Source organism: Hydra viridissima, unplaced genomic scaffold, assembly GCF_058129835.1.
Source record: "Hydra viridissima isolate aposymbiotic clone 2 unplaced genomic scaffold, HvirCarnegie_v1 scaffold_10, whole genome shotgun sequence".
In the NCBI taxonomy this organism is placed as follows: Eukaryota; Metazoa; Cnidaria; class Hydrozoa; order Anthoathecata; family Hydridae; genus Hydra; species Hydra viridissima.
The window spans coordinates 3,152,590-3,178,427 of record NW_028324309.1 but is presented as its reverse complement, the minus strand read 5'-3'; the positions used below and the strand labels follow the sequence as shown (position 1 = coordinate 3,178,427).

The following is a 25,838-nucleotide window of genomic DNA, read 5'->3' as shown; positions in this document are numbered from 1 at the left end:
AATTTTTTTGAATTTAAAATTTTGTGATTTCTGGGACAAAACATTTTTTGAATAAATGTAGCATTAAATTTTTTATTGGGCGATAAAGTAAATATTCAAAAAAAAATTTAAATTGCATGATAAAGTGCAATTAAAAATGTTTGAAGGTATTAATTTTTCTTTGATTTTGTCTTTATATAAAATCTTGGTGTTGTTTTTTGTTTCGTTGTATATTTTTTAATATTTCCTTGAATTTGGTAAAAGTGAATGACATTTCTTTGTAATTTTTTGCGAAGAATGTTTTTTAGGTGTAATAATACGCTTGTCCGAGGAGACGGTAAAAGCTTCCGGATTGCCCAACTTCGGCGTCGCCAGAGTTAAGCGTGATGACGAATCTTCTGCCAGCTACGATGCTTGGCATTGAGTCTGCTTCTGCAAAATTTCTGTAAAAGGAAATGGTTGCGGTGGAGCCGATGAAAGAATTAGACTGATACAGCAGTCCAGTCGATTTGTTGTTAAAAGTGGTTAAGTTTAATCCATTCCACGAAGACAAGTGAAAATCCTCCAATCCAGACGAGGAAAACTGCACTGGTTGTCTCCGTCGTACCCAGGGAAAGTGTTGTAATTGTTTGCATTGTAAGGTGTCCAGGGACTGAGGACAGTGCCGTTTCCTGGAGGTAAATTTCCGTCTTACGTTCTGACTCTGGACTCACACCAGTTTCCAGAGGAGCCGATGACGTGCATTCTGATGTATTTCAGAAACACACCATTTCCTTTTCCTGTGGTGTTCAGCAAAACATATTCGTTTCGGTAAGTTGTATTAAAATATCTGAACGTCCTCAAGTACAATTTAACGGAGGAGAGAAGAGGACGGATGGAGGTGAATGTGGAAATAAAGGGTTGAATCCAGTAGGTGATTGCTGCAGTATTATTATTAACCAATTGGAAAGTCAAGTTTGTTGTAAACGGTAAGTCGGGCGTAAAATATCCTCCTAAGGAAGTGGTGCTGAAAACGTTGCATCCTTGCAAAGAGTTGGGGTAAAACGGACCACCGAGAGGAGAAAAGAGCAAGTCGCAAGCAAGGGCTACAGTGTCCACACCATTAACGTCTGTGACCATTGAATAATTCCCCACTCTAATTTCTCCGTCTGCCAATATTCTAATAAAAACATTTCCAGGGACGTTTGTTCCGGTTCCACTCATGGCCAGCCATAACCTTCTCAGAACTTCATGACCATCTACGTAGCTGAAGACTGAAGCAGTGGTTGATCCTGCCACAGTTTGCGACTTTAACCCCAAGGATGAAAAGCCTGAATTTGGAACAAGTCCTAAAAAGTTTGATTTTTGTGACAAAACGTCTGCGTAACTTTTTGTCGCAGCGTCTTGCGCTTTTGAAGGATCAAGAACATTGATCAATTAATGGGAATTTAAATTAAAGTCTGCAGTTCCTACTGTAGTTCCTCCTGAAACATGCGTATCCACGTAATTTTTTGTGGCTGAATCTGAGGCTGAAGTGGGCTCGGCCAAATTGGTCAATTTGTGCGACGTCATGTTAATGTCTGAGTAATTGATGCTCGAATAAGCCACTCGAGTGTCCACGTACCCTTTTGTGGCTGCGTCGTGGGAAGTGGTTGGATTAGTAACGTTGATCAATTTGTGCGAATTTAAATCCAAGTCTCCAGTGATCGTGCTTGACCCGTCTGTTTTGCTGCGCATGCTCGGGCTGACGTCGACGAAATTTTTTGTAGCGGCATCATGAACATTTGTTGGTTCATTCAAACCAATAGCTTTGTGAAAATTTGAATCCAAGTCCGCAGCTCCAATCACCGTGCCAGTTCCTCTCGACGAATGCGTGTCCACGTAACTTTTTGTGGCGGCGTCGTGTGAGTTGGTTGGTTCTGCCAGGTTTATGATTTTGTTTGAATTGAAATCAATGTCTGCAGTGATGGTGCTGGATCCGTCCGTTTTAATAAAAACGTTGCTTGCTGAGTCTGTTGAAAGATTGTCGAAATAAATGCTGAATTCGCTTTTGTTGAATTTATCAATCATTTTTAAATGGACAAAATTTTTTACATTCGATTGTGATCACCAAAGGGTGTTGACGACGTCTTGAAAGCTGTTTCCCTCTTCACATTTTTTCATGACGTAAAGACACAAGTGACCACAGTAAGACGTGTTTCCAAATTGAACCATTTCGCTGTTGTAAAAGACGGGACTTTTTAAATATTCGACGAGCTCGACGAGAGGGGGTTGGGCGTAAGAGTCAAAGCTGAACTTTTCATCCTCGTCTTTGTACCAACACACCCAACGAAATCCTTCTGTGCTTGAATCCCTAGTGTTGATAATCCCGCATTCTTTTTTCATTGCCTTTTTCGGCAATTCGTCTCTGACAAAAACTCCTGTAAAGTTTTTTAATTTCAGTTTTTTTGCTTCCTTTATCAATTGAAAATTTGTTAAAGCCTCCTTTGGCAAATTAATTCCTTCCACATTTATCCTTTTGTTACTCATTTTTTTATTTTGTTAAATTTTTTAAAATCCTTTGTTCTCTGCGATTATCTCTTTGCACTCCATGAACAGCCTTTTTGACTTCATTGAAATTTATTTGTTCTCTGCGAATAACCTTCTGCACTCTGCGATCAACCTTTTTGCCACGCCTCTGCCTCTGGCTCTGGCTCTGGCTCTGGCTCTGCCTTTTGCTCTGGCTCTGGGGTTCTCTCTTGGATTTTTAAATCCACTAGCGGATCCGTGTCTTCTGAACCGAAAAACTTCCAGTAATTGATCAAGTTAAATCTGCTTTTGTAATGCCCATAAGCCAACGTATGAATTCCATCATCCAAAATGACCCTTTTATCGTCGTCAGCGCTGAGCGAAACTTTGTTTATTTCTTCTGTGTAGATTTCGTGTCGATGGGATCGGATAATGTTCATTTTGCTTACCTTTTCTTTTTTGCTTTTCAAGCAGTTTTTGTAGTCCTCGTGAGTGATATATTTTTGGACGACATTTCTTTTGACTCCTTTGCATCTTTTGTGCTCTTCTTCTTTATGGATCTTGTAAGAGTACAGTTTTGACCGCAGACCGACAAACTATTCAATTTGTTTTCCTCCGGTTTCGTCTTTGAACATCCCAATAACCTTTTTGTTTGGGCCAACTTTAAACCCAACGCTTTGAATGGCAGGATGGTTTTTGTCAAATTCGCTCGTGTCGAATTTGCTTTCCACATCCTCGGCAATGTCTTTGTAAAAATCGTCCGTTTTTATTTCATAAATCAACGAGTCCGTGTCCGTCATCAACAACTTTGCTTTGTCGGAGTATTTTTTCCTGATATAATCGTAGTGGAATTCAAACATCAAAGTCATGCTCAAATCCAACATGGACATTCCCAAATAAATTGATTTGTTGTAAACAAGTGAACGGCGATCAAGTTTCATGTGAACGGCGATCAAGTTTTCATCAAAAATTGTGTGTCGGTCGTAATTTGGTTTAGACGACAATTTCGAGGCTTCTTCCCTTTTTGTCACCAGTCTCATGTCCACTCGCTTTTCAATGTTTTCCATGGTTTTTCCAAAGACAGAATTGTTCATCAACTTGAAAAAGTCCTTCTCAAAGCCGTTTGTGGCTTTTGTTCTTAAATTGGTGTTGAGATCAATGTATTCTTTCAGCCAATCCCGTTCCTTAAATTTGATTCTTCTGGTTACCTTTAAAATTTTTAGTCCCAATCGTTCATACAATTTCAGGTTTTCTCTGTGAATGACGTAATTCTTTTTGTCGTTCAAATTTGGAACGAGTTTTTCTACTTTTTCAATGGTAATTCTTTTGGGCGCCAAAGGGTAATCGTTGTGTTCGTTGTGAAGACTTTCTGGATAATCCAAATCGACTTCTGAAATGAATGGTATGGATTTCCAATTAAAAAGTTCATTGTCAGTCATCCATTTGAAACCGTGAGTGGGAAGAGGTTTGCTCATAACCCATCCGTACAAGTTGTTGGCGTCCAAGTACAAGATGAAGGTTGACTCTTTGCTCGAATCGAACGAATCTCCCATGTATTTGTTGTTTGATTTTCCAAATCTGCTTGAAATCATACTGATTCCTCCACGGATTCCTTTTTTGATCATCAACACTTTGTCAAAATCGCTTTACAACTCCAATTTTATTTTTGTCATTTTCAAACAAGCGTTCCAGGCTAGTCCGGGAGAAGTGTTATACCAAGCAGGGTCGAGTTTGTAATTTTTTACGCAAATGCCCTGAAATTTTCAAAGACATCCGCCAGCATCAAATCGTCTGACACGTTGTACAAATCGTAATAATCTCTGAACGTTTTGCAACCAAATTCGGTGTAGACCGTTTGAGCATGCGCATAGTCTTCATTTTCTATACCTTTGTCGTTGAGTTTGGAGAAAAACGCTTTTATTGGAGGTAATTGCATTTCAGAAAACTTTTCGATCGAGTCCATCCAATCGTAAGGATAAACTCCTTTTCTGAGCAATAAATCAAACTTTTTTCCGGAATAATATTTGGCGATGTTTTTGCACTGGTCTTTGGTCAGATCTTTTGACAAGCTGTCCGAACTGGAAGCCATGAATTTGAAACTGTCGATAAATCTCAACTCTTTTTTAATTTCAAAGACCCTTCCCTCTTTTTAAAATTCTCCCACTTTAATTTCTTTTGTGAAGCTGATGTACTTTTCCTCGTTGTTTGGAATGCAGTTTAATTTTCCGCCAGATAGTTTCTTGATGAATAAGTGGCTGTCGTAACCTGACAAATTGTGAAACACGACAGGGAAGAATTTGGAATTTTTTACTTTGTGTTGCAAGTGTTGTGTGCAGCTCCTCGGTACTTTCCAGTCAAATGGCAGTGGTCGCGCACTTTGTCATCTCCAAGACTTTCCTCGCTAATGTGACACACGGTTGCAGAATTGAATTTTTTTTTATCTTCGAAGGTCATGATCATCTCTTTTTTGAATTTTGTCATTTCGCAAATTTCCTTGATGTCTTTTTCGAGCACTTCCACAAATATTTGGGCAACGTCGTGCGTTTCGCTCGTCGCGGTAAACGTCACAGATTTTTTTCATAAACGGTTTCGTCGAAGCATTTGATAAAATAACAGAACTAGGGATTGCAATCCCGCATTGCGGGATCCCGCAATCCCACGGGATCCCGCATTAATTTAGCGCATGCGAGATCCCGCAAAAACTACTGCGGGATCCGCGGGATTTGCGGGATTTTGAAACAATTGCTTTTAAACAAAAAAGGTCAATTCTTTTAAACAAAATAGACAAAAAAGATATCAAATTAAAAGTGTTTAATGTATTTGTGAAACAAATCAATTTAAAAATTTATCTTCAGCTATTAAAAGATTTTTCTTAGCTATAAATATAAAAAAATCATTCAAAAATAAGCAATTATTTAGCAAAACATTAGTCGAACTCGTTCAAATTTTTTTTTGTTTAACTGATGATTATGTTGAAATTTTCGCTAATGAGTATGTTGAATTTTTTGTTAATGGGTATGTTGAAAACGTGAAATTGAAAACGTGCGTGTATAATTGTAAAAAATATACTTTTAAAAACTACTTTTTAAAAAGTCTTTAAAAATTATTTACATCAAGATTTTAAAACAAAAGTACTAAGCATGTCGCAAATTAAAACTATATGGAATTATTTTAAAAAAAGTGATAATGAAGAAAATGCGAAGTGCATGTTATGTTCGGCTATTTTAAAAATTAATCAAAGATCAACTAAAGGGTTATTAATCCATTTAAAAACTAAACGTGGCAACGATTTAAAATCAAACGTTTTACAACAAGACGGAGCTTCAACTTCAAAACAGCATGAATCAGTTGAACTAGAGCCTAAAATATACATCGACTGCGAAGACGAAGAAATAATTCCATCGAAAAAAGTCAGAACAATTGACACGTTTTTCGTAAAGGAAATTTCTATGGAAAAAAATGGTATCGCGCATGGTTGCAAAAGATGGCTTTACATTTAATAGTTTTTGCACATCTTCAGATTTACGGTACTTGTTTTCAAAGAGTGGTTTCCGGCTCCCTACTTCACCTAATACTATAAGATCGATGGTAGTTAAATTCTCAGATTCTGTAAAAACCGATGTAATGCAAAATTTCACATCACTAAAAAAGCAAAATCAAAAGTTTTCAATAACGTTTGACGAATGGACATCACAAAATAGTCAGAGATACTTAAACTTAAATTTACATATGGAGGCGAAACACTTTAATCTTGGATTGATTCGAATCCATGGATCGTGTAATGCAGAATATTGCGTCAAGTTAGTTTCAGAAAGGCTAAATAGCTTCGATATTGACCTCCAAGAAGACATTATTGCCATGACCACTGATAGAGCAAGTGTGATGGTAAAAGTCGGTAAAATGATGTCTTGCTATCAACAGCTATGTTATGCTCATGGAATACAACTTGCAGTTATTGATATCTTATACAAGAAAAACAGCGGAGAAGTCGAAGAATCGTTTATTCCATATGAAAATTGTGAAGAAGAAGATGAATGTGGTAAAACTGAGGATGATGAAGTTATAAATAAAGAAAATGGTTTGACAATGATTTTGGACCGACCATCTGCTGAATTGGTTAGCAATTACAAAGATCTCATAAAAAAAGTGAGAAAGGTTGTAAAAATATTTAAAAACTCTCCTGTAAAAAATGATACATATTTACAGAAATATATCCTACAAGAACGCGGGAAAAAGCTTCAGTTGATTCTTGATTGTAAAACTAGGTGGGACAGTATGTTCGATATGTTAGAAAGATTTCATAGACTAAAAGTGTGTATTGAAAAAGCCTTAATTAATGTTGGGTCAGAAATTCGTTTCACCCAAGAAGAGTGGTCCCAAATCAATGACTTAATTATTTGCCTGGCACCACTAAAACTTGGTCTCGAACTTTAATGCAGAAGAGAATCGAACCTTGTCACGGTGGAAACAACTTTTCAATTTATGCTAGATAAATTGCGAAAGCAATCATCACTTTTGAGCATAGATTTAGCCGCGGCACTTCGTGAGAGGTTTACACAACGTCGTAATAAGAATTTAAATGGACTTAAATAGTTTACTTAAAAAATCCGACGAAGAAAATGAACTCGAAGAAAAAGAAGCTGTAGATTTTATTAACAATTCCCAAATACTCATTCCTACAATTCTATCGCTGAAAAAAGAATTGGAAAATCAAACACAGAAAGACAAGAACAGCTGGACAGAAAATGTAAAGGAGAGACCAAATTTAGATTCTTTAGACTTTGATAAATTATTGAAGCCGGAAATGTCTGCCTATGAAAGCAATGGAGTAAGAGGCAAGTTTCTAGATATAGCGCATAGTTACTTGATGACCATACCACCAATAAGCGTAGAGGCCGAGCAAGCTTTTTCATCTGCTGGTTACATATGCAGTCCTTTGAGGAGTAGATTAAGTGATGATACTTTAAGTAGGGTCTGTTTCTTAAGAGCCCATTTCTTACAATCATTTTCTCAATTTGATATTTTAAAAAACAAATAATAGTTCTACGTAAAGCTAAAAGATGTTCAATGTACTTTGGCTTATCTTTTTGTTCATTAAATGTTAAGAATTATATTGATTTACAAATGAATTGCTTTTTTTGGCTTTATTTACCTTATCTTATCAATTTAATAAGTTGAGTATATTTTTTCTAAAATACTTGAAAGAAAAATACAATTGTCATTTTGCCTTTTATAATGTGCATAAGAAACCTACTAATCCCGCGCGGGATCCGCACAAAAATTAAAAAAATCCGCGCGGATCCCGCGGGATTGAAAATTGTGCGGGATTGCAATCCCTATTTACCACTAATCTGCTCATATATATATATATATATATATATATATATATATATATATATATATATATATATATATATATATATATATATATATATTTATATATATATATATATATTTATATATATAATCGTTATTATTAATATTATTATACAAACTAAATAATTAGTTTGGTTTTTATAACATTATTTAAAGTTTCACGTTTATGTTGGCGATCATCAGATGTTTTCTGATGATAACATCTGACTGTTACCTGATGATAACATCTGATTTTTCTGATGATAATATTGCTGTTGTATTAAGCTTTAAGTAAAGTCATATAAACTAAACAAATTATTTAGCGTAAATAGTAATAACAATAATAATAATAACAGCAACAACAACAACAACAACAACAACAACAACAATAATAATAACAACAATAACATATATATGTATGTATATATATATATATATATATATATATATATATATATATATATATATATATATATATATATATATATATATATATTTATGTATACTCTATGTCAGTTGAATTTTATTTTGGTATATTAAAAAACGATTTCTATGTTTAACATTCCCTTAAGAGCAAATCTGCAAAATTCCATAGCTGCAAAATTCCCTTAAGAGCAAATTCTAAGCTTCCATAGCTGCTAAGTGTTACTATGACATACGACGCATAAAATAAAAAAAGTAAAATGGAATACTCAGAAGATATGAAATTGCTCATTTTTTATGAAAATGAAAGGCAAATTATCAGATTTTAATTCATCTCCTCGTGAAGTTTTTACATGCATTAAATGTTAATTGTGAGAAAATGTTTATTGATTAGAAATTGATAAATAATGTTTTTTTTTATTTATCACCCACTTCTAGAAAAGGCGAAACGAAAAACGAGCCAACTTAAATGAACCTTAAAATAATTCTTTAAAAGAACGTTTTTATGGAACGCATCAACATAACTCTTCCGAAATAAAGGCGTTATTTTTAAAAAATTAAACATTCGACAAAATAATTTCCTGTTTCTCAAAAGTAACTGGTTTCTTTTGGATTTTCATGTTAAACCATCATGGAGGTTTATCATACATTTTGCACGTGTTTAAACGAATTATGTTGGCACGTTTTTACTGAACTGGAAGTGTTTAACCAGTTTTGTAACTTGTTCATCTTGTTACCACAGTTTTCTTCAAGAATGCTGTTCCAATGACAATATTACTTAGTCACGCCTGTTTGCTTCAGATATCTAGTTATATTTTGTTGAGTTGGGTAGCACTCTCGTATCATTTACTATTTCGTTCATACATATTCAGGAATAATACTAAACACTTAGCCATTTGTCTAAATGGCTGACCCTGTTGATTTAGAAAGAAAAACGGTGAGTCTTTTTACAATTAGAGTTACTTTTTTGTTGAACATTAACAAAGTTTTTTTGTATAGAAGTTAGGTTATCTTCCAAGCTAAGTTTGAATTAAAAAAAAGAAAAAGATAGATAAATATGTTATACAAAGATCATTAATTTGTGTTTAATTTCATTGAAATACCAAATAAATTTCTCTAAAAATCATTATATGCTCACTTAACATTCATAAAATTATAATGTTGTATTTTATAAAAGTTTTTAAATTTAACATAAAAATTATTCCTTAAGTTTTATGATTTTTATTAGACTATTACTGTTATAAATTTGTAAATTTTGAATATGTTTTAAGATTTTTTTAAAACTTCTCAAAAATATATTTCCTAAAGATTAGTTTGAGATTCATAAAAGATTGAAAAAATGACAGACAAAAATGTTTTTAATATACTTAAAGGGTTTTCTGCATAAAATTTCCAGATATATACCAAAAGTGCCATAAACATTTGTAATCAAAGTATTCATTACTAGAGCTTAAATCAACTTAGTACTTGTCATAAAATTTAGCATTTGTCTTATGTGATTCTGGGAATCTTTTTGTTTTTACTACAAGTAATGATAATACAACATCAGTCTAATGTTGTTCTCACTGCATGCCCCTTAAGGTGACTGGGGATGATATTATTATCCAAGTCCATTTTTTCATTCTTATTCATGAATTTTTTTTTTTTCAGCTTAACTTTTTGCATAGCTAGTATTTTATAAAGCAATATAGTTGATTGTTTAGTTTTTTTTTTAGAGCTCAGGCAGTTATTCAGTGACTGCTGGTGCTGGCAAACACAAGCATGGAAAGAAAGTTAAAGTAAAATCAAAAAAGATCGATTTAGAGGACTTGAAAAAAGAGTTAGAAATGGTATTTTGATTCTTATTTCATACAATTAAACTTTTGTGGCTGTCACAGTGTTTGCAATTGATTTTATCATTTCTTTTTTACAGTCTGAACACAAAATGGAGCTTAAGGATTTCTTAAAATCCCTAGATACTAACTTACAAACTGGTTTGTCATCTTCAGTTGCTGCTCGCAATTTAGACCGTGATGGGCCCAATGCATAAACTCCCCCTAAACAAACACCTGAATGGCTTCAGTTTTGTAAACAAATATTTGGTGGTTTTGCCATGCTACTATGGGCTGGTGCAATACTGTGTTTTATTGCCTATCTTATACGTGTAAGTAGAGAGGAAGATCCAGCAAAAGAAGAGCTATACTTAGGCATTGCTCTGGCTTCTGTAGTTTTTGTCACTGGATGTTTTTCATACTATCAGGTAAAAATTGATTTTAACAAATTATTTTTTATAGTTTATCCTAAGGTTCCTAATTCCTAAATTATTTGAAATGCTACCTTAGTCTTTAAAGAGAGATTAAAAACACAAGTTTAGTTGTGATTATACAAATACTAATTTTGAATATGTAAAAAATATAACTTAACAGGTAGTAAAGGAAAAGTTTTTAAATTTAGAAGTTTGTTTAAACAAGTACCTAAAGTTTGCTGTTTATTATATTATTATATTTAGGAGTCAAAGAGTTCTAAGATCACGGAGAGTTTTAAAAAGATGATACCACAGGAAGCTGTTGTGTTACGAGATGGTCAAAAAATCACTATAAATGCTGTTGAAATTGTTCTTGGTGATGTTGTCTTTGTAAAGTTTGGAGATAGAGTTCCAGCTGATATTAGAGTTGTTGATTGTAAGGGTTCAAGGCAAGTAAATATATTTATATCATCATGCAATAATATCATCTATGTATATAAATGTGTGGTTATTAAGTCATCAAAAGTAGTATTTTGTATTTGAAAACCTAATGCTATTGAGCTTTTTATATGCATGTAAAATCAAAAGTTTAACAACTTTCTTAGAAGCAACCTTATTAGAAAGTAATTTATTTTTAGGTAGACAATTCTTCACTAACTGGCGAATCAGAACCCCAAGCTCGCAGTGTTGATTGCACATCTGAAAACCCCATTGAAACTAAAAACCTTGCTTTTTTTTCCACAAATGCTGTTGAAGGTACTGCAACTGGAGTAGTTGTTAGAATTGGTGATAATACTGTAATGGGGCGAATTGCTAATCTTGCATCAGGACTGGGAAGTGGACAAACTCCTATTGCTAAAGAACTTGAGCATTTTATTCATATTATCACTAGTGTTGCTGTTTTCCTTGGTGTAAGTTTTTTGATCATTTCACTTGCAATGGGGTATCATTGGCTTGAGGCAATCATCTTCTTAATTGGTATTATTGTTGCAAATGTCCCAGAGGGTTTGCTAGCTACTGTTACAGTAAGCATTCTTGATTGTTTAAGATATTCAATTTTTTGGATGAACAACCAATATTGATATAATTTTGTGCTATAAAGATGCTTATTTTATCTATTTGTTTAATTTATAAAAGGTATGCTTGACCTTAACTGCAAAAAAAATGGCTAAAAAAAATTGTCTTGTGAAACACTTGGAAGCAGTTGAAACACTTGGAAGTACCTCAGTTATTTGTTCTGACAAAACTGGCACATTAACTCAAAATCGCATGACTGTAGCTCATATGTGGTTTGACAAAACAATTGTTGAAGCTGACACAACTGAAGACCAATCCGGTGTTGCCCATGAGAAAGGATCATCTACATGGAAAGCTCTTGCCCTAGTAGGAGCATTGTGTAATCGCGCTGAATTCAAACCTAAACAGGAAAATATTCCTGTTTTGAGGTGGTGCATTAATATTGATTATATTTTATTATTCATTAACTAATCCAAAGTAAAAATAAAAAAACACAAAAAAAGTGTTTGAGAAAGTATGCCGAAGTAACCTTAAATCACAAAACTAATTGTAAATAAGAAGCCAAAATAACATAAAAACTTAAAATATCTGTGAAAAGTTTAAATTGTAAATTTATGTACAAAGTATAAGTCACTAATTTAAAAAGTTATATATTACATAAAAAGTTTTAAAAGGAAATGAAAGTTTTTTAATGACTAATAAAATCCATTGAGTTTCCGATACCCACAATACCTTAAACATAATTAAGCTATCTTTTTTTTTTTTTGCAGAAAAGAGTGCAACGGTGATGCATCAGAAACTGCCATCTTGAAGTTCATTGAACTTTCAGTAGGCAATGTTATGAATATAAGAGCCAAATACAAAAAAGTAGCAGAAATTCCATTTAATTCAACCAATAAATATCAAATCTCTATTCATGAGCAACCTGACGATCCAAGATATCTTCTTGTAATGAAAGGTGCACCTGAAAGAATATTGGAAAGGTGTTCAACAATTCTAATTAATGGTGTAGAATGTGCTTTGGGTGATGATATTAAGAAATCTTACAACCACGCTTATGAAGAACTAGGTTTGTTACCAACAACCATACTATTTTTACATTATAATCACTGAAAAGTGTTCAGTTTTGAAATTTTGAATGCTTCCTAGGTGGTCTTGGAGAACGAGTGTTAGGGTTTTGTCATTACTACCTACCTGCTGAACGATATCCTAGAGGTTTTGTATTCAAGACTGATGAAGAACAGAGTTTTCCCTTAGAAGATTTTTGTTTTGTTGGTCTACTAAGTATGATTGACCCTCCTCGAGCTGCTGTACCTGACGCAGTTAGCAAGTGCAGGAGTGCTGGTATATTTTCAAATAAATGCTCTACCATTAATGATCTGTTTTTAGGTTTTTTCTATGCTTTTATTTAACCACAAGTTTCATTTAGGTTTAGTAAACACCTAGAGTGTTGGCTAAACATGTAATTAGTGCATAACACTGAAGGCAATTAAGATACTGAAATATCAGTATCCTCACACACTATACTAGTATCTGGTATATATTTAAGTCATAGTTCTATGTAAAAGAGAGGTAAGTATTAGATTACAGAAAATTTAATTTCTGCAAGCTCTATTTTATTTCTGCAATCTCTATTTTATTTTGTTATAGGTATTAAAGTTATCATGGTGACTGGTGATTATCCAATTACAGCTAAAGCAATTGCAAAAGGCGTTGGAATCATCTCAGATGGGAATGAAACTGTAGAAGATATAGCACAGCGTCTGAACATACCAATAGATGAAGTCAATAAACGTGAAGCTAGAGCCTGTGTTGTTCATGGATGTATGTAACTAAATGTATTTAAAATGATCTAAAATTATTTTTTACTGCAGTTTTTAAAATCAAAAACTTTCTTTATCCGAAGCTCAATTAAAAGACATATCCCAAAACGATTTGGATGATATTTTAAGACACCACACTGAAATAGTGTTTGCACGGACTTCACCACAACAAAAGTTGATCATTGTTGAAGGTTGTCAACGCCTTGGTGCTATTGTTGCTGTCACTGGTGATGGTGTTAATGACTCACCTGCATTAAAAAAAACTGATATTGGTAAGTTTTCTGTGATGCATATGATGCTCTTTTCTTATGTATTTTTAGTTTAGCTTGAAAAGCTTAATTTACTTGTACTTCTTGTAGGTGTTGCTATGGGAATCGCAGGATCAGATGTTTCTAAACAAGCTGCTGATATGATCTTGTTAGATGATAATTTTGCTTCGATTGTAACTGGTGTTGAAGAAGGGCGCCTTATATTTGATAACTTAAAAAAGTCAATCGCCTACACTTTGACTAGTAATATTCCTCAAATATCCCCTTTTCTCTTGTATATTTTATTTGGGATTCCATTGCCATTGGGAACTGTGACTATACTTTGCATCGATCTTGGTACTGATATGGTTCCTGCCATCTCGTTGGCTTATGAAAAGGCTGAAAGTGACATTATGAAGCGTAAACCACGGGATCCCTTGCAAGATAAACTTGTCAACGAGCGCCTTATCAGTTTCGCATATGGCATGGTTGGCATGCTGCAGGTTAGTTTTTTTTATAGTGTACTGGAATATCTTGTTTTTAAGAACTTGTATTGTTCACTGTTTTTGCACAGGTTTTTTTTTATTTATGGCTACTTATTAGCATGATGAATATAGAACTCACTTTCTAACATCAGTTTTTTTACGTTTTCGTATATTACAGGCCACTGCTGGTTTCTTTACATACTTTGTAATCATGGGTGAAAACGGCTTTTTGCCGTCATACTTGTTTGGAATTCGAACTAGATGGGATGATCCGAAACTTAACAACCTTGCTGACTCCTATGGAAGTGAATGGACTTATTCACAGCGTAAAGATTTGGAGCTAACATGCCAAACAGCTTTCTTCGTTACCATTGTGGTAGTGCAATGGGCAGATCTTATTATCAGTAAAACTAGAAGGCTCTCTCTTTTTCATCAAGGGATGAGGTACACTAAGCAATTTTTAAAAGCAAAAATCCTGCAGCTTATTTCTATTAGTGTTTTAAAGAAAATGAGCTTTTCTTTCTTAACAGGTTATTTTATCAATTTATGTAACATTCTATTTAGCAATTGGTTTCTAAATTTTGGATTATTCTTTGAGACTCCTCTTGCAGCTTTTCTCCAGTATACTCCTGGAGTAAATATAGGACTTCGTCTACGTCCAATGAACTTTACATGGTGGCTACCTGGGCTTCCATTCAGTTTGTTAATTCTTGTTCTGGATGAAATCAGAAGATACATTTTAAGGAGAAACCCACGAGGTTTGTCATTTTTTAATCTGCAAATAAGCTTGTGTTTAAAAGTTGCAGTCTAGTAAGTAATACTAATTCTGTTACAGGTTGGGTGGAGAAAGAAACTTATTATTAGGCGCCTAAACATCGTTGTGTAACGACTGGTGAAGACGTTAAAAGACGTTTTTCGTGTTGCTTTTAATCTGTAATTTTGATTTTTTTGTTTTTTTCAAAAAGTTTTTGTCAACTGTTCTACTTTATGGTTTTACCCTTTTTTTTCTTCTTTAAAACATACGAAGCCGATCAATATTTGCGATACTTAAACTGTTGTATTTAAGGTTGGGATATTCGGACAGAGTTTAAGAAAGGATTTCTTTTGCCCTAAGTAAATATACGTCTAATATAAAATATACTTGAAGCTTGCGTGACCAACTTTTAGGAGTTGTTTGTTAAATGATAAGATAGGGTTAAAAAAAAAATAATAAATATCATGCATATAAAAATAACTTCTTTTGATTACAAATCCAAATGTTTTAAGGGATTCGCGAAGAGACCTTTAGGACTAAGCTGACCCAACTATTTTAATTTTCGTCATGTTAACCTTGTTTTAAAACGATGAAATGGGTAAACTAACTGACTGAAAAATACTCCTGTACGTTTTTTAGATCAAAAGTGACTTTAATAATCTTTACACTCAGTTTTTATTTGAAAGTATGATCTTTAAGAAGATTTGCAGCATATTTTATTGAGTCTAAAAGAGATACCCATCAACGTTTTTGTGCTCACATATGGCAAAATCCGAAATTGTTCATTTTTAATTAAAGCTAAATAGTAACTAAAAGAACATATATGAAGCTATTTCAGCGCCAGAGAAGACTTAAGATTCTTTTTTTTTTTTTTTTTCGAGAGTTTTCGAAATAATTGCATTTTTATACCTAAATCTCGTTAACTTATCTATGGCCATAATTATCAGTTTACCAATGGCTGCATAAATACCAACATATTTTTAAAAGCGGGTTGTTCATAATTTTCATTTATGGTTCTTGCGTCTCGTTGTTTCACTTTTGACTTTCCGAATCCTGAATGATGTTTGATGCAACCTGCTATTTCTCTGTCGTGATTCTAAAACCAGCCTTTATGCCTATTATCTGCCACTTTTTTGCTTCACTCGCTGCTTTTCAACCTGTTGTATTATTTATAAATTCAAGGAGCTATTTTTAATGGTTTTTTTGTTTTTGAAGGATGCGTTTCTTGCAACCGCTTCTTGTTTTATAAATTTTACAATTCGCACTTCTTGATCAAGAGCGGTCATTTTTACTCGCACTTAACTGTTTATATTAAAAATATTTGTTAAATATGGAGCCGACGGAGTTTTATTTGATATAAAGTTTATTACAGTAGTGATTATCCTAAACTTTTATTCTGTTTGACGCTAAAGATATTTCCAGATACTTGCAGCCAAGTTGACATTATTTTTCTTCCGTAATATGTTAAAATTAAATACGCTGTTTCTCTTTGAAGTAATTAGGTTAAGGTTGCCGATATTTCACCGACTAAGACCAAATTAAGAAATGTAGGCAATCTACTGAGTGGAAACATGGATTTTCAATAGTATTTCATAATTTAGGGATTTTTTGTTGAAAAGATATTGAAAAGACTCAAAATTTATAAAGCGTTAAGTCTGGAAGAATTAAATTAAAAAAATAGCGCTAGGAGTACAATAAAGGAAACTAGATCCTTAATTAAACCATTTTAATCCAATATTGTACCACTTTCTTGATTTCAAAATAATTACAACGTTGCAAATGTTTTATGATTTTTGGTTTAAGGGATTAAAAGAACTGATTAAAACGAATAGTTTTTCAAAATCAGCAATTGGAAATATTCTAATATAACATAACATAACACCTAAAGCCTATAATTTAATGAAATGACTTTTTTTATTTAATAAACTCTATGCAACTTGAATTTATATTTCTTCTGGAAAATGCCGAAAACAGGTATTACCACATATGGTACAATTTTTCTTTAAGTTGTATGTTTACCAATGGGTTAGCTAAGATTAGAATAGAGCAGGATAGCAGGTATTAAAGATAGTTATACTAAATAATGTAAGACAAAATATACTTTATCTGTTTTTAAAACAATTATACTAAATATAAAAATAAATGCAAAATAAAATACATAAAAATTTTATTTTTGGTAAAAGTTGAAGATATATTGTTAGAAGTTTTTGATAAAAGTGGATATGTTGTTAAAAGTAGATATATTGTAGATATATTGTGTTGGTAAAAGTTGTAGATATATTGTAGATATATTGTTTTGGTAAAAGTTGCAGATATATTGTAGATATATTGTTTTGGCAAAAGTAGCAGATATATTGTAGATATACTGTTTCTGTTTTTGAATAACATGAAAGGTCTTTGATAATCTTTTTTTATTTGAAAATATAATCTTTAACTTGATTTGCGGCGTTTTTTATTGAGTCTAAAACATATATTCATCAACGTTTTTGTGCTCACATACGGCAAAATATAAAATTTCTTATTTTAAAATAAAGCAATTATTAATAAAAAAGAACATTTATGAAGCACCAGATAACAGAAGATACGCAGTTCAGTACCTGAATGCTGAAGATATATTTTTTTTGAAAGTGGTCAAAACAGTTACATCAAGTTGTTTTTATACAAAATTTCTCCCAAACTATCTTTCTTATTCAAGTCATAAAATGGAGATTTAATCAATCAAAGTGCATGGAGGTGAGTTTGAAAGATTAATCGGAATTATGAAGAAAAGTTTATCAAAAAACAATTTGTGAGAACATGCTAAGTTTTTGTTTGAATAATATAGTAGTTTAGTAAAAAAAGGGCGGTTGCTCAATAAGGAGAATTAAGTTAGTGAAATTTTTTTAGAATCACCTACGTAAAGATGGATAAACGATTACGAACACCCAATGGAAGAACGACAATAAGCAACGAAAAAGAGAGGCAATGTGAAACTCCCAGGTATCTGGGATAATTTGGAAATCAGAGTAAAAGCGAATGCATTGAAAAGAGCAACGAGACGAACGAAATTGAATGCAAGAAAAAAGATCAATTGCAATGAGGCTGTTAAAAAGGCATATGAGAATTACCCCTCAATCTTTGTTAATTGAAGAGGACTTCGTAGAGGGGTTCCGCGACACCCAACAGGAACATAAAAATCTAGAAGAAGCCAAAAAAAAACAAAAAACAAAAATACGCTGACGCAGAAGCTCGGATAAAAGTATTATAGGAAAGCTGGAAAAGTCAGCTCGCACAGATACGCGGCCTCATCGAAAGGATAAAAGGAGAAAGGGGTAAGAAATTAGCATTAAGTCAAAAATAAGAGCGATTTTCAGGGAACAGGGGATCGCGATAGGTGCGGTGTATAACTATCATTGCTTCGATAGGCTGGTTAGTTGCTAGTCTAGAAAGAGCTCCACCAGCCGCTCCAACGGTGGCACCACCAGGACCCTGTCCCAATGCTCCAGGGCCTGAACCGAAAGAAAAAAATGCATATGAAAATCTTAAAGACTCTTTTTGCTGGCCCACTCATTACCTGGCATACTAGGCTCTATAATTGCCTGGATATTCGGTGTTGTAGCCAATTTTTTAGGTTTCCTCGCCAAGAACCCGTGGATTGCTTTTGCTGTTAACGCAAGGCTCACGATCGCGGCAGTAAATAAATGAGGACTCCATTAATTCATCATTAAACTTTTAAACCTATATAAGTTTTTAATTTTTAGGAAAAAGGTGCGTATTTTAAAGCATATTGCAAACAATTTTTTAAATATGTTGCAATTAAAGTCATATTTTCAATTTAAGTGCAATAATTTTCATTTTATACTTTCTTTTTAAAGTGAAAGTTTTTTGGATTTGGGCGTTTTTTCCCCGGTATAATGTTTTTTTTTTAGTTTTTAGATCAAGTATAAAGTTAAATTATTAATTAATTTATATTAGCTTGTAAATAAACTTAGGCAGGAGTTTATTTTATCAACCGGCTTCGCCACCGAAATCTAATTTCAACCTTAAAACAGTCTTGAGGGCATTATAAATTAAAAATACTTTTTTTTAGGATCGTAAAACTCTGTATTGGATGTACACTTTTTAATACTTGAAGGTCTCTGTAATTTGCCTCAGAGATACAAAGTTTTGCCTTAAATAGAATGGGGATCTCACCAGTTGTAGCATCCTTTCTATCATTTTTTAAATTTGTTTTTAACAAATATCCATTCCACGAATCGCGATGAAATATAATGCCAGTTGAGTCTCCTCTAAAACAAATTTCACGAAGGGGACGTGTCGGAATCAGGCATTTGTTCTTATAAAATGGTCTTAAAAAATCAGTCAAATTTTTAACCATATTTTGCATCAGTTCTTCTACTTGAAACGGAGTGGGTCCTCTACGAGCATTTTTGAATGTTTTAATCCAACCTGATGTGGGTGTTTTGCAATTAATTCATCTCATATCTTTATCACATTCCATATAAGATGTTTTTTAAATCAAAATTAGCATGACATTTGTAACCATTTTTAAGCGATTTTTCAAGGTTTTTATTTATCATTTTTGTCATGCGTGTTAGCATGACAAAAATGATAAATAAAAACCTTGAAAAATCGCTTAAAAATGTTACAAAAAAATCGGTAAAAAAATATCGTAGTAATGATGACGAAATTTTGAGTAATGATAAGCGTAAGTCTCATGTTAGAATCCAAAAAAAAAAAAAACGGGTGTCTTCTGTCAAGTAAGACAAATAAGTTTTACAAATATTTACTAAAGAATCAGATATTGTAAAATCAATTTTCGAAAATATCTTAAAAAATTTTAAAATAAGCATCTATAAAAAATTGCACTTTAAGTTAAATTTCTCTCAAAATTATATAATATTTTTTAAATCATGTTATATAAAAAAAGACAAACGTGCTATACTTTTTTTGGATTTAATTCAATTTGAGTTAAACAAAAATGGCTGTTGTTTACCTATCGATTACTGTCTTTGACTTAAATGGCTTTTGCTTCTGCGCGGAATTTTTTGGAGCGAGGTTCATGTCTTTATACCCTGTTAATTCAGCAAAAGAAGATCTGATGAAGTGTATACATATCAAGGGTATTTCCTTAAAATTGAAAATTACCCAACTGTAGTTTGCTGTTGTTGTAGAAGAAACCTTTACTTGATGAAGTCGGATATTTAAGCTGAATAAGTTACTTCAGGTTTATGAATAGATAAGATGAAAGCTTACTACATTCTAAAAGGAGCAAGATTATTAAACTATTGGAAACTGATTGGTTGTAACAGTTGGATGTTCTGCTAACAAGGCAAATCGAAGGTCAATAAAATAAATATCCTTTCAGGTTATTAAAGAACTTCAAACAATTTTGGAACTTTCTATTAACGAAACCAAACAGTTCATATCTTCTCTTTAGAATGGATTAGGGAATAAGGCTGCTGTAGAACCTAATATTTTCGGCATATTAAATGATATCAAGGAATCCATATCACATTTTTATAATGTAGAAAAGGTGATTTATAAGTATTATTGTTGGGACTTTGAAGTTATTAGACTGTTGACAAAATCGATTAATGTATTTTTCAAAGTCGACCAAAATCGACTATTAAATTTTTAAAATCGACTAAGTCGACTAAAAGTCGATTTAGTCGAAATATTTGAATAAAAATTTTATTATAATCATATACTTTAATCTATCTTTTAGACGCTATGAAAAAACTAGAACTTTAAGAGAGTAAACAAAAAACCTATGTGGAATGTAATACTGTTATAATAGCTGTTGTTGTATTAAGAGCGTTTTCTTTTTTTCCTTTTTAATTTATCTAATCTATTAGATGAATTAAAATCGAAATAAACAAACAAAATAAAACGGAAATTACAATCACAAAGTTGAAAAAAAAACAAAAACAGATAGGCATTTTAAATAATTTTTCACAACGATTAAAGCAAAAAAATAACAAAAAATTTCAATAATAAAGAACAGGTCGGAGCAGATTTGGCGGCTAAACATTTTAGGGGGTGGCAGATTTACAAAACATTTTCGCATCCTTAATTGAATACCATTTCTTAACATTTTGTTTTAAAAGCATTAACTGGTTACTATAATAAGAAAAAGGAAACATGAAGTGGTGCTACATACAGTAAGCTAAGAGTTAAGTTTATGTAATATAGCAAATTAGTTCCAATGATCAGATATTTTGGTTGAATTGAAAAAACAGCTATGAATGATATTCTTACGCATGCACAGTGGGCCAGAACTTTCAAAAAATGGCAAAACTATTTATAGCTTAAATTTATCATTCAGGCTTTCAAGTTTGAAGTCGTCATGACTACACAGGTGGTTAATTTAGGGATGGTAAAAGGTGGTCATGTTATGTCCCGATGGTTTTTTAATTAGATGGAATATGTTATATGTCTAAGTATTCGTAATTCAGGCCAAGGAGTTCAAATCTGCGTATACTTGGTCTCTAGGAGTGGTCATTACAGCACAGGCGGGGCTCATTGGATGTTTTGACAGTTTTATAATAAAAAAGGGACATTTTGTATGTTTAAATATAGGTAAATGATGTCAGGTATTCAAATTTGGGCTTATTTTATCTTTAGGAGTAGTCAAGACCGCACAGGTGGTCAGGGGTTGTCAAGATGGTGTATTATCTGTATGAAGACTGTACACCAGCCTGTACAACTGGGGCATATGATACCAGTTGTTCAGGCTGATGTACAGTCGTGCAGTCTCCAGATTATATTGATGCAGTTTATTAGGGTCCACTCCCTCATTACTGGAGAGGATACAGAGGGTAATGTAAAATCTCTTCATCAACACCTAGAATCTCTACTAAGATTCTAGGTGTTGACTTTTGGTACCCCCTAAAACATCTCCTAGCAATACTGCTTGGAGGTGTTTTAGGGGTACCAAAAGCTTTGGTACTCCCAAAGCACCTCCTAGCAGTATTGCTAGTATTGGAGTTTCCAGATCCTCCAGATTTCGGATTACCAAAATTGATACCAAGACCAACCGTCAGCGCAACCTGAACCTGTTTTTTTTTTAGCTTTTATAATTCCTTATTTCTCTAAAGTTTTTTATATATGTGATAAGTTTGCAATAGCTTCTTCATATTATTGTGTTTTTTAAGTTTCAGAAGTATTTTTTTTTCGGATTATTTGCGAATATGTAAAAATCTAACAGTTTTCCTGGATTTTGAAGACATCATTAATTTTAAATATTTATGTGTTGTTTGCATATATTTTTATGTTTATGGTTTTTAATTATTCACTATTGTTTTATTTAACTTCTGAAGAAATATGATTAGCATATGGCTATGAGAACTATATAAAATAAAGGTTTTCTCACACCTACTAGTGATGGGGTGACTTGGGACAGGAGAATTGGGGTGAAATTGGACACTGTTCAATTTTATCATTTTTTTAATTTACTGTACTTTAACTTTTATAATCAGTATTTTTGTAAAAAAGCAAGTGAACAGAAAATTATGTTTATGTTTATATTTATGATAAGATTTCAATGTTTACTTTATAGTAAAGTGTTTTTTATCATAGAGAATAATAATAACTATATTGGATTTCTTTGTTACTTTGTCCTGAAGACATCATTCACAGTAAGTGTTGTTTTAATGCCAATCATTTTTGTATTTTAAATTCAGTTTAAATAAAATTCTTCACTATTAGCCTTATTAAACTTAATCACATTATAAGTTTTATAGGGTTGCGATACTATTTTATTTTCATTAAAATAAATTTAAAATTATAGCCTAATCTGGATTTTGGTTAATGCAATTAAAAAGAGCATAATTTTTTTTAATTATGGAGTGAGTAATATGAGTATTAATTTTTCAGATGCCAAGAAAGTACAAATGAGTGACAAGTCGGTTAAAGCCTGATGATCATACAATAAAAGCTGCTGTGATGGCTGTCGAATCTGGCAGTTTATCACTACGAGCAGCTGCACAAGAGTATACAGTTTAAAAATCAAGTTTACAGCGGAAAATAAAGGTAAATAAAGAAACTTCCTACTGTAACTTATACTTTGATGAAAAACATAAATATATTTTTAATAAGACACAAGAATATGAACTTTCAATATATCTTCATCAAGCATCTAATATGCATTATGGACTTGATGTTAGAGAAACAAAGCAACTTGCATATCAATATGCAATCAAAAATGACATTAAAATACCAGAAAACTAAAAAAAGAGTGAAACAGCTGGAACTGAATGGTTTTATTTATTCTTAAATTGTACAAAATTATCTATTCGTACGCCAGAAGCTACAAGCCTCAGTCGAACAACTAGTTTCAATCGCACTAATGTAGATACTTTCTTCAAAAACCTTGACAGTGTGCAGAAGCGCTATAACTTTTCTGCTAATTGCATTTACAATATTGATGAAACAGGTCTGACAACTGTTCATAAGCCAGTGAAAGTGATTGCTGGTAAAGGTGTAAAGCAAGTAGGACAGATAACTTCTGCTGAAAGGGGAACCCTAGTTACAATGGTGGGTTGTATTAATGCCCTTGGAAATTTTATTCCACCGTTTTTGATATTTCCTCGTGTCGACTTTCGTAGCCATATGCTTAAAGGTGCACCAACAGGTACAAAAGGTGATGCTAATCCTAGTGGATGGATAAATACAGAAATTTTTTTGAAATGGTTTGATCATTTTGTGGAGTATGGACATCCTAGCAAGGATCATCCATTACTTTCAATAATGGACAACCACAAAACTCATATATCGATTGAACTGATGGATAAAGCTAACAAAAGCAATGTTGTGCTCTTGACATTGCCACCCCATTGCAGCCACAAACTCCAACCACTTGACAGATCAGTATTTGGGCCATTAAAGAAATTTTACAACTCAGCATGTGATTCATGGTTAAAGGCACATCAAAATACTCCTAAGACGATATATGACATTTCTGAAAATTTAGGAATAGCTTATACGAGAGCCTTTACTTCCCAAAACATTCAAAATGGTTTTAAAGCAGCTGGCATTTTCCCGTACGATCCATATGTTTTCAGTGATGTCGACTTTTTATGTTCTTATGTATCTGATCGACCAATTCCAGCAAATGACAATTCCGACAAACAAGCAATCCCCACATCACTGTGTATTGTATCTGAAGTTATTAATGAAAAGAAACAGCAAATCAGCACTTCTGCCTACCATTAGACAGCAGAAGATATAAGGCCATTTCCAAAAGCGGGTGAAAGGGTGGCAAAGAGAAAAAGTGCAAAAAGAAAATGTTCTAGGTCTCTGGTATTGACTGACACACCAACAAGAAATGAACTAGTTGAAAGTTTATCAGAATGTAAAAGAAAAAAAGAAGATAAAGAAAAGAAAAAGAAAAAAATTAACCCCTCAGACATCAACGTAATTTTGACTCAATTTAAACATCAAGCAACCTGTTGAACAAAGTTACAAATGCATTTAAAATGGTATTTTATTTTTGTTAAACATAAATAAATTTTGTGTATTGTTATGTTTTATAAGGAGTAGAATAAACAATAAAATGATGCTTAAAATTATTTGTTTCTATTTTTGTCCCATTTCACCCTAACCATTGTCCCATTTCACCCCAACATGGGGTGACATGGGACAAACAGTGTCGTTTTAAAAAACCAAGCCCTTGAACTTAATTTGATGGTTAAATAATGGGTTTTGCAATAATTGAACATGACAATTCATTGGACTATAGTTTTAAACCGATTTGTATGGTTTTTGTGGAAAATTTAAAGCGCAGCACGCAAGCAAATTTTTTGCCCCATCTCACCCTGTTCTCCCCTCTATATAAATTTCAAAACAGAGCGATTTATAATTAAAAACGATAAAGAAAAAAACTTTTATTTTGGAACTTTAAGTTTCATGCCTAACGGCAATTATCAGCCATATATTACAAAATTAAACGTTAAACTTACATTTATAATTACGGTGGCGTGAGTTCTAATGACTCCATGGAAACAAAATCTTAAAAGTATAATGTGACGTAAACGTAAAGTGAACCAGGATCAATCTTCGGTATCAAATGAGGAAATAAGGATCTTATTCTTGTGCCTGCACTTCGAGACCATTTCACTCCTTGTATTAAGTAGGTTATCTCCTTTGTACATCAAAATTTGAAACTTCTCGTTCAAACAAAGGTTACAAACTCTTGATGCTGGGTTGTATGGTTTGCATTTTTTAATAATTTTCCATCTGATAAAAGGTGTGAAGTTTTTTTCTTTTAATTTCCATACCTCCTTTGATAACTCTGTATCGTTCTTGTACCTAACTGCATTAAAGGATTTTAAGTGGTTAGCATACCGAGCTTTGAAAGATGTTTCGCTAAGTCCTAGATACACTTTTTCTTTATATTCCGGATTGTTCGAATAAACGGTGGCCTGATAAACGATGTTGTTGGAAAGGCAACGGTTGTTCATTGGACATTTCGATTTGTCAGTGCAGTTGCATTTCATTTCATTAGTTTTTGCCTCATCTTGTAAAATGTTTTTGTTGTGAGAGTTAATAATGGATTTTATATTTGGCATGCAAGAATAACTAATTTTGATTGTGTTTCTATTAAATATTTTACGAAGCCTGTGGTTAACTGGGAAGTGGAGGTCGATGAGGTTCAAAAAACATTTACCTACTTTTGTAACAACATTTGCACTGAAAGGAGGATTATACCAAACTATCTTACGTTTATGGTTGCCGTTTGTTGATTTTATACTTGGATGGTACGCAAGTTCGCAATTGTAACCCGATTTTTTCAAGGCTTCTTGATAAGGAGGAATACTTTCTTTAAAAGTCGCTTCACATGACAATGCTGCAGATAATCTTAATGCAATAGTTTTAGGAATACTTTTTATTACACTCGGTGGATGATTAGAACTAGTATTTATATAATTCAGTATATCATCTGGTTTGCGATATGGTTGAAAAGAACCATCGTTAAGATTTAGTGTCAGATCGAGATAGTTGACTATTTTCAAATTGCATTTAATAGAGATAAGAAGATTATTATTTTTGAAAATTTGTACA

General features: G+C 32.8%; 1 protein-coding gene and 2 pseudogenes across 2 annotated transcripts; all 3 read left to right on the top strand.

Annotated features, from left to right (window-relative positions):
- Positions 1-8,735: 8,735 nt before the first annotated feature.
- On the top strand, positions 8,736-11,493 carry LOC149882642 (sodium/potassium-transporting ATPase subunit alpha-like; annotated as a pseudogene). Its single transcript, XR_016456383.1, has 5 exons — positions 8,736-9,181; positions 9,960-10,073; positions 10,157-10,483; positions 10,733-10,917; positions 11,107-11,493. The product of XR_016456383.1 is annotated as a sodium/potassium-transporting ATPase subunit alpha-like (transcript).
- On the top strand, positions 11,093-15,022 carry LOC149882641 (sodium/potassium-transporting ATPase subunit alpha-like). Its single transcript, XM_090100371.1, has 10 exons — positions 11,093-11,493; positions 11,606-11,913; positions 12,256-12,554; positions 12,635-12,829; positions 13,136-13,309; positions 13,392-13,580; positions 13,668-14,059; positions 14,220-14,485; positions 14,606-14,799; positions 14,877-15,022. The coding sequence occupies exons 1-10, from the start codon at positions 11,269-11,271 to the stop codon at positions 14,903-14,905; spliced, it is 2,271 nt and encodes a 756-aa protein (XP_089956497.1). The 5' UTR covers positions 11,093-11,268; the 3' UTR covers positions 14,906-15,022.
- Positions 15,023-22,721: 7,699 nt separating this feature from the next.
- Positions 22,722-24,331, top strand: LOC149882640 (uncharacterized; annotated as a pseudogene).
- The last annotated feature ends 1,507 nt before the right edge of the window (positions 24,332-25,838 follow it).

What these genes read in the sequence shown, in the direction of transcription:
- LOC149882641 (XM_090100371.1), top strand. Translation starts at nt 11,269, where the DNA reads ATGGGGCGAATTGCTAATCTTGCATCAGGACTGGGAAGTGGACAAACT. An exon ending in ATTAAAAAAAACTGATATTG is followed by an intron (nt 13,581 to 13,667) that starts GTAAGTTTTCTG and finishes TACTTCTTGTAG; the next exon opens with GTGTTGCTATGGGAATCGCA. An exon ending in TTTAAGGAGAAACCCACGAG is followed by an intron (nt 14,800 to 14,876) that starts GTTTGTCATTTT and finishes ATTCTGTTACAG; the next exon opens with GTTGGGTGGAGAAAGAAACT.